Here is a 15,761-nt window from a genome sequence, read left to right on the forward strand (position 1 = left end):
CTGTAGGTAGAAACAAAGGTAAGTTAACATTTTCTAACACTTTACACTCACCTCACATACTTATCACTCCACACTTACACCCATCACTCACCTCTACATCACCCTCTCCGACCTCCTCTTCACCTCCTACACCCGGCGGGGTTCCCCCAGGTCGGGAAGCCCGCACTTCAGTGCCAAAAATGGGGATAATCCTATTTTCTGCCTGTTAACTACCTGTTAACAGTCAATTAATAGGTTTTAATCCCTTCCCGCCGCCAAGGAGACGGGACCCGGGGCCGGGTGGCTTCTAGCCTCCTGGCAAGAGGGCACGGAGGTGGGTAGGGGGCGGGTTTTCCATCCACCCCCAAATTCTGCAACTTTCCCGGCAGTCCCGTCTCCATACCCACCTCCTCGGGGCTGAGAAAATCCAGCCCCTGATGTCCTGTGCTGGTAAGCTATGAGATTTCAACTAAACTGCAGGAGTACCCGCGACACACACTTGGGGTTCCCCTAAACTTAGGCTATTGTCAGTCTAGTTCTCCAGGCTTAAGTAGGTGGGGTGTGTTCCTATAGGGAGACAGAATACACCCCTTATCAGGCAAATAGATACTCTATCTGTGTAGATTTCTTAGTAGCTTGGTTTGGAGACTCTTAATCCTGATGGCTTTCGGCATGTATTAGACACCTGACTGATCAAAACAATTAAGAGATTATTGATCCATATATTCATTAACCTTACTAGTATTTTTTAGGTGTGTTATTTGCTTTTCTTTTCTTATGTAGCTCGTTCTCAATAGTATGAATTATGAATTCACTTTTCTGTTTGTTTTATGTATCCTAGAATATCATTGCACAGCTGGGACAGGTAAGAAGTAATAATAATAATACCATTGATTCTTTTAGCCTGCTTACATAAAAATCAGATTTATATTGGTTTTACTTATCTGCATTAAATTTAACTGCAATCAGTGTTTACACAGTAGGGTAAATTCAGTAAGGATGCAGTCCTGGTGCGTAGCCTTGCTAGTTTGTAGCACCAGAATTAGCGCTATAGTGTTAGAGCAGGCTCCTGTTTAACGAGAGTCCAAATTGGGAGCACAGCCTCACTGTACAAGTATGTTTGGACTGGAGCTTTTTAAAAAAAAAGGTAAATTCTGTGGTCACAAGGGGAGTGCAATATTTAATCATTTTTTGTCACCCACTTAAAGCACTTCAAGGTCATGCTAGAACAGTCAGCTGTAGAATAAAGTACCATGAATTAATTCTCGGGATGTGGGTGTCGCTGGCATTTATTGTCCATCCCTAGTTCCCCAGAGAAGGTGGTGGCCAACCATCTTGAACCGCTGGTAAGAGTTTGATACAACTGTGTGGCTTGCTGGCCCACTTCAGAGGGCAGTTAAGAGTCAACCACTTTGGTGTGGGACTGGATTCATGTATAGGCAAGGTAAGGCCAGCAGGTTTCCTTCCCTAAAGGACAGTAATGAACCAGTTGGGTTTTTACGACAATCCGACAGTTTCACGGTCCTTTTACTGATATCAGCTTTTTATTTCCAGACTGTTTTTTCAAACTGAATTCAAATTTTCAAACTGCTATGGTGGGTTTATGAACTCACATTCTCTGGATTATTAGGGGAGGCCTCTGGATTAATAGTCCAGTAACATAAACATTACGTTATTGTACCTGGTGCATTAGTGTGCCTTTATCCCCACTTTAGAAAACCAAGCATTACTGCACCAGTGTGAATTTTTCCACCGTCATCCTTATGGCCACTTTGAGTCAGACTGTCAACTAGTGTTGAATTAGCGGTAGTTTTCTAATGGGAACTGCATTGAGGCTGCACAAATTCATTTCATATAAGACTCTTACAGCCAGTAAAGAGAAGAGACTCTTATTCCATCAGTTTAAACTGGATTTGAGCCCAGGTTTTGGACAAAAGGGCAGTGTGATAATTCAGTGTGAAGTTCCACTTTACTGCAACTTTCTGTCCCTATAACCCCCACCCCACCCCACCCAGCTCTAATCAAATACTTGTACAGTCATCCCCACCTTAAAGTTTTGACATTCTGTTTCAAGCTTTTTTTCCCCAAAGGATCAGCTTCATTCTCTGAACACATTGGGAATGCTTTTTCTCTCTGTTATGTCTGAAAATGGGTGGTGACAGGGCATAATGTAACATTAAATTAGTTTTGGTTGGACGCAGAGCAGGGCAGTGGAAATTACCGTTCAAAGTGGGCGGGAACACCATTAAAATATGTAAAAAGAAGCTTGAAACCCCCATGATTTTCTTGTTAGATGCCAAGTCTAAGCCATGTACAGGAAACCTGATGTTCAGCGGTCTCTGAGGTAGACCTTTCAGAAGAGAATTGCTTTTGTCTTGTTGGCCCTTAGGCTCTCATCAGCCTTTGTGTCAGTTGTTCCTATTATTTTATTGGTCCCAATGCCATTACTGACACCAATGGGAATCCCCTGAATGGACATGTTTGAAAGAAGAGGAGGACCAACAGAGCGATGTTGGACAGGTCAGGTTGCCTGAAGGGTGCACTGTGCCCTCTCTGCAGCACCTGCACATCCACATCTGCAGAGAGAGGTGAAATGGCCTCACTTTGGCAGATGTAATGCTGATGGAGATTCCTTTTCTGAAAGAAAGTTGTGACGGAAGACCCCTGATGGCATAACTAATGCATGTGATTGCCTGTCTAACCGTTATGCTGGATGCTTTTCCAGAAGCACCCCAATCACAGCGTGTCAGGCTTTCAGTGGCATTGTATGAAAAACGACGTTCAAGAACCAATGTTGCCTGGATTGGCTACACCCACCAAGATGCCACCAACTATTTCTGCAGGTCCTGGCACACATATCTGCCAAAGACACTGGGGGGCTGGCAGATGCAGATGCAGTGCTGTGCCGTCTACTGCAAAGACACCAGCGGCTACCATGCAGCGTAGGATGACACACACAGGGACAGTAACAGTCAGACAAAAGCAAAATACTGGATGCTGGAAATCTGAAATAAAAACAGAAAATGCTAGAAAACACTCAGCAGGTCAGGCAGCATCTGTGGAGAGAGAAACAGAGTTAACGTTTCAGGTCGATGACCCTTCATCAGAACTGGTCAGCTTGGCAAGAAACTTGGCTTCCACTCCTTGAAGGCATTGTGCAATATTGACCGATAGGAATGGTAGCATGAAGTGCCACAGAGGACAACCCGCCTTGCATCCAGCTCATGCATCACTACCTCGACTCCAGCAGCCATCAAACAGGGGTTGAGTGCTGGGCTGCTCCGTTACTTGTCGACAGGCACGTGCCTGCACCTAAGGTTCCATTTCCCTTTATTGTTTTCTTTTGCCACTTCTTAATTGCCTACCCCTTCAACGTTGTCAAAGGCTAATAATTAATTGTAATGTCTTTTGACGCATTCCTAATTTTTGTCTCCCTATTGTGACATGCCTCTTTAATGGTTTCCATACCTTTAAATTTGATGTGCACAAAATTTTCTTCTTCCATTACTAGTGCCTCACTTAGACCCATCTGTCTACACCTGGCAATGTGACTAATTATGCAGACGACCTTACACTGGAAAATTCTGAGTGCTTTTGGCATTAACCTTTCAGGTGCGATTTGCGCCAGACTTGTGGATGAACTGTGGATGAACTATGGCTGAGACTAAGGCCTAAAAAAAATACCGTGTTCCTCTTCTGGGCTCTTCCATCCTTTTGCTGGTGGGGATCCTGCTGGGAGTCCACTCCGTATGATGAATGAGCCCTGACCCAGAAAATGGGTCAGGGTTATGACGCGTGACAGCAGCCAGGCGGAGGTCCCACTTCACTGTTACCCCACCAGGAAGGGGAGAGTCCCCCCTGTGACTGAACCCTTTTTTATTGTATTTGTGTGTATTCCTCTTCACAGCCATCAAGGCTGCTATTCTCATTCAGAGATGGTATCGTCAATATGTTGCCCGGATGGAGGTTCGCAGACGGTGCACGTGGACTATTTTTCAATCCATTGAATATGCAGGGGAGCAGGACCAGATCAAGGTAAGGATGAGCAGACTTGAGTTATGTTGCACTACGTATCACGAGCAGGACACTTCTCACCTCCCGAAGCCTCTAGTATAAGCCAAAAGTTAATTTTTAAAAACTGACAGATTCATACAGAATGAGAGTTCCTGAGTTAGATTGTAGAAGGCAACTGAAAAACCAATTCAGTCACTAGGCTGACTGTGACCATCTCCACTTGGGAATTAAATTATAGAATTATCGGTGTAGAAGGAGGTCATTTGGCCCATTGTCCTCGTACTGGTGCTAAATACATATCAAAGCTCTCTCTTCTAATCCATTTGAGCTGGTGTACTGCGGGTGGAAGCTGAAACACAAGCAGACGCTAGATTTCTACAGAATTCAAGCCAGCTCCACAATCCACGTCCTGAAGAAGTCCTGGCTGGAGCCTGAGCGAACACTGGTTTGGTAAATTAATCGTGGCACTAATAAATCGAATAGGAAATTCAGGAGAGACTTCTTTACCCAGATAATGGTTAGAGTGGTTACCACGTGGAGCAGTAGACGCAAATAGCACAGATGCATTTAATGGGAAGCTAGATAAACACATGAGGGAGTGAGGAAGAGAAGATTATGCTAATAGGATTAGAGGAAGAATGGTGGGAGGAGGCTTGTGTGGAGCATAAACACTGGCATGGACCAGTTGGGCCGAATGGCCTGTTTCTGTGCTGTAAAATCTATGTAATTTATGTAACTTTCGTGATTTTGAACAGTTTTATTAGATCCCTCCTCAACTTTCTCCATTCCAGTGAATTAGCCCGAGTTTTTCAATTCTCTCATCAGAACCATATCCTCTGAACCCTGGTATCAACAGGCCATTCGGCCCAACCAGTCCATGCCGGCGTTTATGCTCCAGTCGAGCCTCCTCCCGTCTGTCCTCATCTAAATCTATCAGCATAAGCCTCTATTCCCTTCTCCCTCATATGTTTGTCTAGCCTCCCCTTAAATGCATCTATACTTTTTGCTTCAACCACTCCCTATGGTAGCGAGTTCCACATTCTCACCACACTTTGGGTAAAGAAGTTTCTTCTGAATTCCCTATTGGATTTCTTGGTGACTATCTTATATTGACGGCCCCTAGTTATGCTCTTCCCCACAAGTGGAAAGATTCTCTTTGTATCCATTCTATCAAAACCTTTCACAATTTTAAATACCTCTATTAGGTCACCCCTCAGCCTTCTTTTTTCAAGAGAAAAGAGACCCAGCCTGTTCATCCTTTCCTGATATGTATACCCTCGCATTTCTGGTATCATCTTTGTAAATCTTCTCTGCACCCTCTCCAGTACCTCTATATCCTTTTTATAATATGGCAACCAGAATTGTACGCAGTATTCTACGTGTGGTCTAACCAAGGTTCGATACATATTTAGCATAACTTCCCTACTTTTCAATTCTATACTCTAGAAATAAACCCTAGTGCTTGGTTTGCTTTTTTTATGGCCTTGTTAACCTGTGTCGCTACTTTTAGTGATTTGTGTATTTGTACTCCGAGATCCCTTTGTTCCTCTACCCCACCTAGACTCGCACCCTCCAAGTAATAAGTGACCTCCCTATTCTTCCTACCAAAATGTAATACCTTTATCTGTGTTGAACTTCATTTGCCAATTATATGTAATTTTCATTTATTAATGTCCTCCTGTAATTTGTTGCAGTCCTCCTCAGTATTGACTATCCCCCCCAATTTGGTGTCATCTGCAAATTTAGAAATAGTTTTTTTGATTCCAAAGTCTAAATCGTTAATATAAATTGTGAACAATATGTTGCACACAGTACTCCAACTGTGGCCTAACCAATATCTTGTAAAGATTTATTAGCTCCTTGAACATATCATTAGTTATGTTCGATGCCCTTATGCATAAAATACAGAATCAACTTTGCCCTATTTGTGGCTTTTCCCATCATAGTTCTGCTTTAGAAGATCAGTGTGTCTGCACCCCAGATCTCTCTTTTACATTGAGAATTTAACTGTTTGTTATATTTTCATTTTCCATTCTGTTTTCCAAATTGTACCACTTCATATTTATCTACATTTACATAAAAACAGAAAAATATTTTAATAATTCAGGGCTGAAAGAGACTTAACTTCTTGTGTGCATTGGGATGTGCATGTTTTCTGAGTCTTTCTCACAAGTGATTTCAACATTTATTCTGCAATATTTTTTCATTTTGCGCCAGTGGACAAAAGAACAGAAAATTCACAAATTTGCAGGTCTTTGTAATGAAAAACATGTTGGCCTATAAATTTGGCCGCACAGCGCCCATTTTTCGGGCATTAACTGGCCTACTAAACACCCAATATGGCGGGCAGGAAGCGCGTTCACATTTCCAGCTGGAAGTGAAGGAAAAAAATACGTGGCAAGGGCCGACACCTGAGGCAGACATTAGGCTCTTTGCATAAGCCCCCACTACAAGATTGATTTGCTGTGAGGCAGCCGACGCCAGCACTGGCTGTACTCAGTAATAGCAATCCTTGGGACTGTCTGTCAGCAAAAAGGTAAGTTTTAAAAATTTACTTACCTGAATGTGGAGCCGGGAGGAGCGGGAGTGCTTCACTTACCTGAGGGCTGCTGTGATGCTACCAGTGGACTGATCTTAGTAACCTCTTTGCTAGCTGGCTTTTCGTGCCACGCCGACTCCATTTAATATTGGGGGTGCCTCGGGCCTCACCAGTCAGGTGCAGGGAAAAAACCTTGCACCCCTCGTGTGCCCGAAATTGGGCATGCCCAAATTCCTACCCAGTTAGATCAAATTGTTGAACACCACAGTAACAGCAGCACATTGTGAGACTTTCAGGGATTTGACCTCTGCGACCTCACGCAACAAGACCTGCAGCCAGCTGTGCCGGGGAACCATGCCATGCCAATGACTGTGAAGGTGACCTGAATTTCTTTGTGTCAGGGACGTTCCAGGCTATTACGGGGAACGTCACTCACATCTCGCAGTCGTCGGTCCATAAGTGCATCAAGCAGGTGACATGTGCACTATTTGCCAGATTAAACCACTACATCTCCTTCCCAGTTGATGAAAACAGCCAGAACGAGAGAGCCCTGGGGCTCGCAGCAATGGATGACTTCCCTAGAGTGCAAGGCACAATTGACTGCACTCATGTTACCATCAGGGCACCTCAGGACCAGCCAGGAGCTTTATGGAGGTAACAATATGAGATATAAAATTACAAAATACAGCATTTAGAGGGGTTAGTACTTTACATTCAAAAGCATGGACCCGGGCTCCCCTAACCGCTCAGTTAAAAAGGCCAGTGAATAGCTGAGCTAAATAGATCTGGTTTGATCCCCAGTCTGTGCCGAATTAGTTAATCTCAGTGAGGGCCGTGGTAGAGGCACTATGATTAGCCTCGGTGCCACTGGGATAGAGTGGCGGTAAATTTGCCAGGGATCCTGATCCTGTTTGCTATCCAGCGTTCCCTTCTGGAAGTGCATGTGTTGGCATCAGGTGAGAGCAAGTTCAGGCTCAACTGTAATCTTCCCTGTGATTGGACAGCAACATATGGAAATGGCCACTTAGATGCGGTTTTGCTGTTTTTAAATGTTATTCACTTGGGTTCATTAGACCACACATGGCACACTCTTACTTTGCAACTGATGCTACCATTCTCATTGATTACCTCAGTTCCAGCAGCAGTGATGTTTGTTCTGTTTTACAGCTCCACAACTTCTTCAGTTATTTGATGGACCACTTTACTCCAGCTTCTGGCAATGAGCGTAAGTCAATTTAAAACTGCTGTTGGTGAAGATCAATGTGCCATCTAGCATCTTCCTGCAATGGGATCCATGACAAATGGGGCCTTTAGTAAGAGTGAATGAAAGTACACATTTGTAAAACCAAAAATATTTTCTGTCTCAGTACTCAGGATATAATATCCAATAGCTTAATTCACCTATTAACTTCATGTAAAAAGTTAGGACATGTGGAATTATGGGACAAATAGGTGAATGGATACCAAATGAGATAGTAGAGGTAAAGGGTAGTTATTCAGATTGGATGAAGATAGAAAGCAGTGTTCCACAAGGATCAGTGCTGGGACCACTGTTATAGAAACACAGAAACATAGAAGATAGGAGCAGGAGTAGGCCATTCGGCCCCTCGAGCCTGCTCCGCCATTCAATGAGATCATGGCTGATCATCCAAATTCAGTACCCAGTCCCTGCTTTCTCCCCATAGCCCTTGATCCCTATAGCCTTGAGAAATATATCCAACTCCTTCTTGAATATATTTAATGAACTGGCCTCCACCGCCTTCTGTGGTAGAGAGTTCCACAGGTTCACCACTCTCTGGGTGAATAAATTCCTCCTCATTTCTGTCCTAAATGGCCTACCCTTTATCCTTAGACTGTGTCCCCTGGTTCTGGACTCCCCGACCATCGGGAACATCCTTCCTGCATCTAGTCTGTCCAGTCCTGTCAGAATTTTATAAGTTTCAATGAGATCACCTCTCATTCTTCTAAACTCCAGCGAGTACAAGTCCAATCGACCCAATCTCTCCTCATACGTCATTCCTGCCATCCCAGGTATCAGCCTGGTGAATCTTCGCTAAACTCCTTCCATGGCAAGAACATCCTTCCTCAGATAAGGCGACCAAAACTGCACACAATACTCAAGATGTGGTCTCACCAAGGCCCTGTACAACTGCAGCAAGACATCCTTGTTCCTGTACTCAAACCCTCTCGCTACGAAGGCCAACATACCATTTGCCTTCTTAACCGCCTGCTGCACCTGTATGCTTACCTTCAGCGACTGGTGCACAAGGACACCCAGATCTCGTTGCACTTCCCCTTCTCCCAATCTATTGCCATTTAGATAATAATCTGCCTTCCTGTTTTTGCCACCAAAGTGGATAACCTCACATTTATCCACGTTATATTGCATCTGCCATGTTTCTGCCCAATCACCCAACATGTCCAAATCATCCTGGAGTTTCTCGACATCCTCCTCACAGCACACACGCCCACCCAGCTTTGTGTCATCTGCAAATTTGGAGATATTACATTTAGTTCCCTTGTCCAGATCATTTATATATATTGTGAATAGCTGGGGTCCAAGGACCGATCCCTGCGGTACCCCACTAGTCACTGCCTGCCATTCTAAAAAAGACCCGTTTATTCCAACTCTTTGCTTTCTGTCTGCAACCAGTTCTCTATCCAAGTCAATACCTTGCCCCCAATCCCATGTGCCTTAACTTTACACGCTAATCTCTTATGCGGGACCTTATCGAAGGCCTTCTGAAAGTCCAGATACACCACATCCACTGGTTCTCCCTTATCTATTTTACCAGTTACATCCTCAAAAAATTCCAGTAGATTAGTCAAGCACGATTTACCTTTTGTGAATCCATGTTGACTTTGTCCGATCCTGTCACTGTTTTCCAAGTGCTCTGCTATTACATTTTTTATAATGGACTCTAGCATTTTCCCCACTACCGATGTCAGGCTTACCGGTCTGTAATTCCCTGTTTTCTCTCTACTACCTTTTTTGAATAGTGGGGTAACATTAGCTACCCTCCAATCCATGGGTACTGTTCCAGATTCCATCGAATGTTGGAAGATGATCAGCAATGCATCTACTATTTCTAGGGCCACTTCCTTAAGTACCCTAGGATATAGATTATCAGGCCCTGGGGATTTATCGGCCTTTCGTCCCATCAATTTTCCTAACACCATTTCCCTACAAATACTGATTTCTTTCAGTTCCACCCTTTCATCAGACCCTATGTTCCCCGGCATCTCTGGGAGGTTATTTGTGTCCTCCTTTGTGAAGACAGAACCAAAATATGTATTTAGTTGGTCTGCCATTTCTTTGTTCCCCATTATAAATTCCCCTGATTCTGACTGCAAGGGACCTACGCTTGACTTCACCAATCTTTTTCTCTTCACATATCTATAAAAGCTTTTACAGTCAGTTTTCATGTTCCCTGCAAGCTTACTCTCATATTCTATTTTCCCCTTCTTAATTAATCCCTTTGTCCTCCTTTGTTGAATCCTAAACTGCTCCCAATCCTCAGGATTATTGCTTTTTCTGGCCAATTTATATGTCCTCTCCTTGGATCTTATGCTATCCCTAATTTCCCTTGTTAGCCACGGTTGAGTCACCTTTTTTGTTTTATTTTTATGCCAAACTGGGATGAACAATTTCTGTAGTTCATCCATGCGGTCTTTGAATGTTTGCCATTGCCTATCCACCGTCAACCCTTTGTGTGACATTCCCCAATCAATCCTACCCAACTCGCGCCTCAGACCATCGTAGTTTCCTTTATTTAAATTTAGGACCCTAGTCTCTGAGTCAACTACTTCATTCTCCATCTTAATGAAGAATTCGATCATATTATGATCGCTCCGACCCAAGGGGCCTCGTACAACAAGATTGCTAATTAATCCTTTCTCGTTACATAATACCCAGTCTAAGATGGCCTGATCTCTGGTTGGTTCCTCGACATATTGGTCCAGGAAACCATCCCATAAACACTCCAGGAATTCCTCCTCCACAGTATTGTTACTAATTTGGTTAGCCCAATCTATATGTAGATTAAAGTCACCCTTGATGACTGCTGTGCCCTTATTGCACGCTTCTTTAATTTCCCTTTTAATGCCATCCCCAACCTCCGCCTTACTGTTTGGAGGTCTATATACCACTCCCACTAACGTTTTCTGCCCCTTGGTATTTCTGAATTCTACCCATACAGATTCCACATCATCAGAGCTAATATTCTTCCTTACAATTGTGTTAATCCCTTCTTTAACCAGTAATGCTACCCCACCTCCCTTTCCTTTTTGCCTATCTTTCCTGAATATCGAATACCCCTGGATGTTGAGTTCCCAGCCTTGGCCATCCTTGAGCCATGTTTCCGTAATTCCAACCAAATCATATTTGTTTACCTCTATTTGCACAGCCAATTCATCCACCTTATTACGAATGCTCCTCTCATTAAGACACAAAGCCTTCAGGCTTGTTTTTTTAATGCTCTTAGACCTATTAGAATTATTATTTACTGTGGCCGTGTTTGATTTAAACCGTTGATTTCTCTGACTGCCACTTTTGTTTTTCTCCTTCCTATCTTTTGCTTTTATCCTTGTTTCCCTTTCCTCTGTCTCCCTGCTCAGGTTCCCAACCCCCTGCCATTTTAGTTTAAACCCTCCCCCAGAGCACTAACACTCCCCCATGGACATCGGTTCCAGCCCTGCCCAGGTGCAAACCGTCCGGTTTGAACTGGTCCCACCTCCCCCAGAACCGGTTCCAATGTCCCAGGAACTTGAATCCCTCCCCGTTGCACCATTCCTCTAGCCACGTATTCACCTGAAATATCCTTCTATTTCTACTCTGACTAGCACGTGGCACTGGTAGCAATCCTGAGATTACTACCTTTGAGGTCCTATTTTTTAATTTACCTCCTAACTCCCTATATTCAGCTTTTAGGACCTCATCCCGGTTTTTACCTATATCGTTGGTACCTATATGCACCACGACAACTGGCTGTTCACCCTCCCCTTGCAGGATGTTCTGCAGCCGCTCTAGACATCCTTGACCCTTGCACCAGGGAGGCAACACACCATCCTGGAGTCTCGTTTATTCATAATTTACATTCATCATTTAGACGTGGGAACAAGTAACTCAATATCAAAATTTGCAGATAATACCAAACTGGGGAGTATAGCTAACACTAAGGAAGAATGCAATATAATGCAAGAATACATGAGAAAACTTGCAGACTGGGCATTTAAGTGCCAAATGAGCTTTAACATAGATAAATGTGAGGTGATACACTTTGGTAGGAAAAATAGAAGCATCGCCTACACCTTAGAAAATAAGAAACTGAATGGGGTAGAAGAGCAAAGGGATCTAGGGATACAGGTGAGCAAATCATTAAAAGCAGCATCGCAGGTCAGCAAAGCAATTAAAAATGCTAACAAAGCACTGGGATTTATTTCTAGGGATTTAGAATTTTAAAGTAATGAAGTTATGTTAAACTTGTACAGGACCCTGCTCAGGCCGCACTTAGAGTACTGTAAAAAGGATATAGAAGCACTGGAGAAAGTGCAAAAAAGATTTACAAGGATGATACCAGAACTGAGAGATTAGAGCTATTGGGAAATATTGAATAGGTTGGGGCTTTTTTCTTTCGAAAAGAGAAGACTTAAAGGTGACCTGATAGAGGTCTTTAAGATTACGAAAGGGTTTGATAGGGTAGACGTACAGAATGTTTCCACTTGCGGGCGAGCCCAGAACCAGGGGCCACAAATGCAAGATAGTTACTAATAAATCAAATACTAATCAAGGAGAAATTTCTTTACTCGGAGAATGGTTAGAATGTGGAACTTGCTACCACAGGAAGTGGTTGAGGCAATTAGCTTAGATGCTTTCAAAAGGAAACTAGATGAGTACATGAAAGAAAAGGGAATAGAAAGATATTCTGAAAGGTTGAGATGAGGCAGATGGAATGGGAGGAGACTCGTGCGGAGTATAAACACCAGCACAGACTAGTTGAGCTGAATGGCCCGTTTCTGTGCTGTATATTCTATGTAGCTCAGTATCATGAGGGCTACATTAATATCTATTATTCTGTGGCTATTCACAGTTGTCTGGTGCATTATCTGCATGTGATATGTGATTCTTGAGGCCTCTATGAAAATAGATTTTGACAGCCTAACCAGTTAGCTGATTAAAATCCTTAGAGGGCTTGTAGGCAGATAATTCTTAGAGATTTAGAAACCAAAACATAAATTCTACTGTATTTTTCCCCTTTTATGGGGTCTCACCAAGATTGTTGTTATAATCTCTGATTGGTAATGTTTAAAATATTTAACAGAAAACATAATTTGACGTTGAGAAAATAAAACCCAGAATTTAAAAATAAACCACTGTGCTCCTTTAAATCATGTGGTACATGTAAAGTTACTGCAGGTTTATTAGACTAACTGATGTGTAGTCTGGAGCCTTGGGAGCCTCACTGATTCCCTTGAGAAAACAGGGAACTACAGGTCAGCTGGCCTGACATCGGTCATCAGGAAAATGCTGGAATCCATTATTAAGGAAGTGGTAACAGGGCACTTAGAAAATCATAATATGATTAGATAGAGTCAACATGGTTTTTTGAAAGGGAAATCATGTTTAACAAATTTATTCGTTTTTTGAGAATGTAACTAGCAGGATAGATAAAGGGGAACCAGTGGATGTAGTATATTTGGATTTCCAAAAGGCATTCAATAAGGTGCCACATAAAAGGTTGCTACACAAGATAAGGGCTCATGGGGTTGTGGGTAATATATTAGCATGGCTAGAGGATTGGTTAACGGACAGAAAACAGAGAGTAGGAATAAACGGGTCATTTTCCGGTTGGCAGGCTCGAACTAGTGGGGTGCCGCAAGGATCAGTGCTCGGACCTCAGCTACTTACAATCTTTATTAATGACTTAGATGAAGGGACCGAATGCAATGTATCCAAGTTTGCTAACAATACAAAGCTAGGTGGGAAAGCAAGCTATTAGGAGGACACAAAGGCCGGAATCTTTACCTTGGAGTCGGGTTGCGTGCGTGCAGGCCGTGTAGGGGGTTGGGAACCCAAAAATGTGAACAGTAAGTTCTGCATTGACACTCATTGACCTCATCTCAAGGAGGGATATAAACGTAGACTTGGGCCTTCATCGCCCCATTGATGTGCAGCAAGGTGCTCTCCAGCTCCTTGCTAGCAGGGATCTGGACTTGCCAGCGATGCCCAGATCCCATAAACGAATAAAAAAAAAAGTGCAGGTGGCCCATGCAGATGATGTTGAGAGGGGACATTGAAGTGGGGGCTCCTCTCAAAGTGCTCCCATTTCTCCCCCATTGCATCCCCCTCAGTCAGAGCCCCACATGCTGCCTCGGATCCCGATGGCCGAGTCTGCCCCTGCACAGGTGCAGGAGGAGCAGTCTTTGGCGGGGCCCTCACAGGCTCCAAAACCCAGAGGACGTCCACCAAAAGTGTCAAAGCAGTCATAGCAGGGAAGTGAGCAGCCTGCCTCTACCTCTGCTGAAGCCACAGGGGTTGCACCTCGTAGAAGCACTCGGAAAATTTTAAAAAACACAATCCTAGATGCACAAGGGTATGCACATGGGTGTATGAACAAGTGTTAGTGATAAGGTTCAGTTATATTTATGACACAGAAACACTTATTTCTTTGCACCATTTTTGCCTGCTACCTGGGAAGTGGCCTTGTCACTTGGAGTGAATGGTGAGACATTAACCTTGAGCTATGGGCGTTTGGGTGAGAGGAATGGCTTGGTCATTGTAGGGCTGTTTTATGGTGTTGTTGGGGGTGGGGGGGAGCTTAGTACAGCATGTGGCAGCTATATGGCTGCATTGGAGCAAGTTAAGTAAACCTGGCCATTATGAGGCCATTCCAGGCCTCCCGGGCAGCAATGTGTGCCGCTGCTGGTGCCATCTCCACCTCAGGTTCCTACTCCTCCTTGTCTTCAACCTCTTCCTCCTCTAAAGAGGCTGTGCGCTTGGCGCCTTGCTTCTCCTGCAGCTCCAATCTTTGCTGCTGCATTATGTTGTGCAGCGCGCAGCAAAGGACGATGATTCTGGAGACCCTGGCTGGTGTGTACTGAAGGGCTCCTCCAGATCTGTCAAGGCAATCGAAGCACATCTTCAGCATGCCTATTGTTTACTCTATGACACATCTGATGGACATGTGGCTGTCATTATAACACTCCTTGGCATCAGTACTTGACCTCCTCAAGGGTAGCATCAGCCACGTCTTCAGTAGATAGCCCTTGTATCCAAGCAGCAAGCCGGTAAGTCTATTTGGAGGTGTGAAGAGCTGAGGACAGGTGGACTGGTGCAGCACGAAAGATTCATGACAGCTGCCAAAGAATCTGGCACACACATGCACGATGATCTTTTATGGTTGCAGATGAGCTGCACATTGAGGGAGTGGAAGCCCTTGCGGTTCACAAACACTCTTGCCTTGATGGCCACATGTGTGCAGTCGATGACACCCTGCACCCATGGGTAGCCAGCCAGAACCAGAAAGCCAAGTCGTAACACTGGCTTCATCAGTGGCAAAGATGACATAATTGGCTGACTTGTGAAACATGGCATCGGTCACCTGGGTGATGCATCTGTGGGCGGCCGACTGCGAGATCCTGCAAATGTCTGCTGCAGATCCCTGGAAGGAGCCTGAGGCGAAGAAGTTGAGGGCGGTGGTAACTTTGACAACCACTGGTAAGGCGTGTCCACCAGGTCCTCTGGGCATCAGGTCTTGTTCCAGCAAGCTACAAATGTCTGCAGTAACTTGGCGCGATAGCTTGAGCCTCCTGAAGCACTGCTGCCCAGTCATGTCCAGGAAGCTCATCCTCTGCCTGTATACCCTGTGTTACATAGAAACATAGAAGATAGGAGCAGGAGTAGGCCATTCGGCCCCGCGAGCCTGTTCCGCCACTTAATGAGATCATGGCTGATCATCCAAATTCAGTACCCTGTCCCTGCTTTCTCCCCATATCGCTTGATCCCTTTAGCCTTAAGAAATATATCTAACTCCTTCTTGAATATATTAATGAATTAGCCTCAACTGCCTTGTGTGGTAGAGAATTCCACAGGTTCACCACTCTCTGGGTGAAGAAATTCCTCCTCATCTCTGTCCTAAATGGCTTACCCCTTATCCTCAGACTGTGACCCCTGGTTCTGGACTCCCCCGCCATCAGGAACATCCTTCCTGCCTCTAGTCTGTCTAGTCCT

General features: G+C 44.3%; 1 protein-coding gene across 8 annotated transcripts in view; it reads left to right on the plus strand.

Moving 5' to 3' along the window:
• Positions 1-15,761, plus strand: part of LOC147123042 (serine/threonine-protein phosphatase with EF-hands 2-like) — an 87,723-nt gene that overhangs the window by 11,674 nt on the left and 60,288 nt on the right. For 6 of the 8 annotated variants that reach the window (XM_085964191.1, XM_085964208.1, XM_085964164.1 and 3 more), the window contains 3 exons: positions 821-844; positions 3,887-4,014; positions 7,700-7,757. In XM_085964191.1, coding sequence (XP_085820317.1) covers positions 821-844; positions 3,887-4,014; positions 7,700-7,757 — 210 coding nt within the window. Of the gene's footprint in view, positions 1-820; positions 845-3,886; positions 4,015-7,099; positions 7,187-7,699; positions 7,758-15,761 lie in introns of those variants that run through there. The other 2 variants (XM_085964173.1, XM_085964199.1) reach the window with 2 other exon arrangements.

Source organism: Somniosus microcephalus, chromosome 2 (genome assembly GCF_052327205.1).
Source record: "Somniosus microcephalus isolate GS21.2 chromosome 2, FLI_Smic_1.0, whole genome shotgun sequence".
Lineage (NCBI taxonomy): Eukaryota > Metazoa > Chordata > Chondrichthyes > Squaliformes > Somniosidae > Somniosus > Somniosus microcephalus.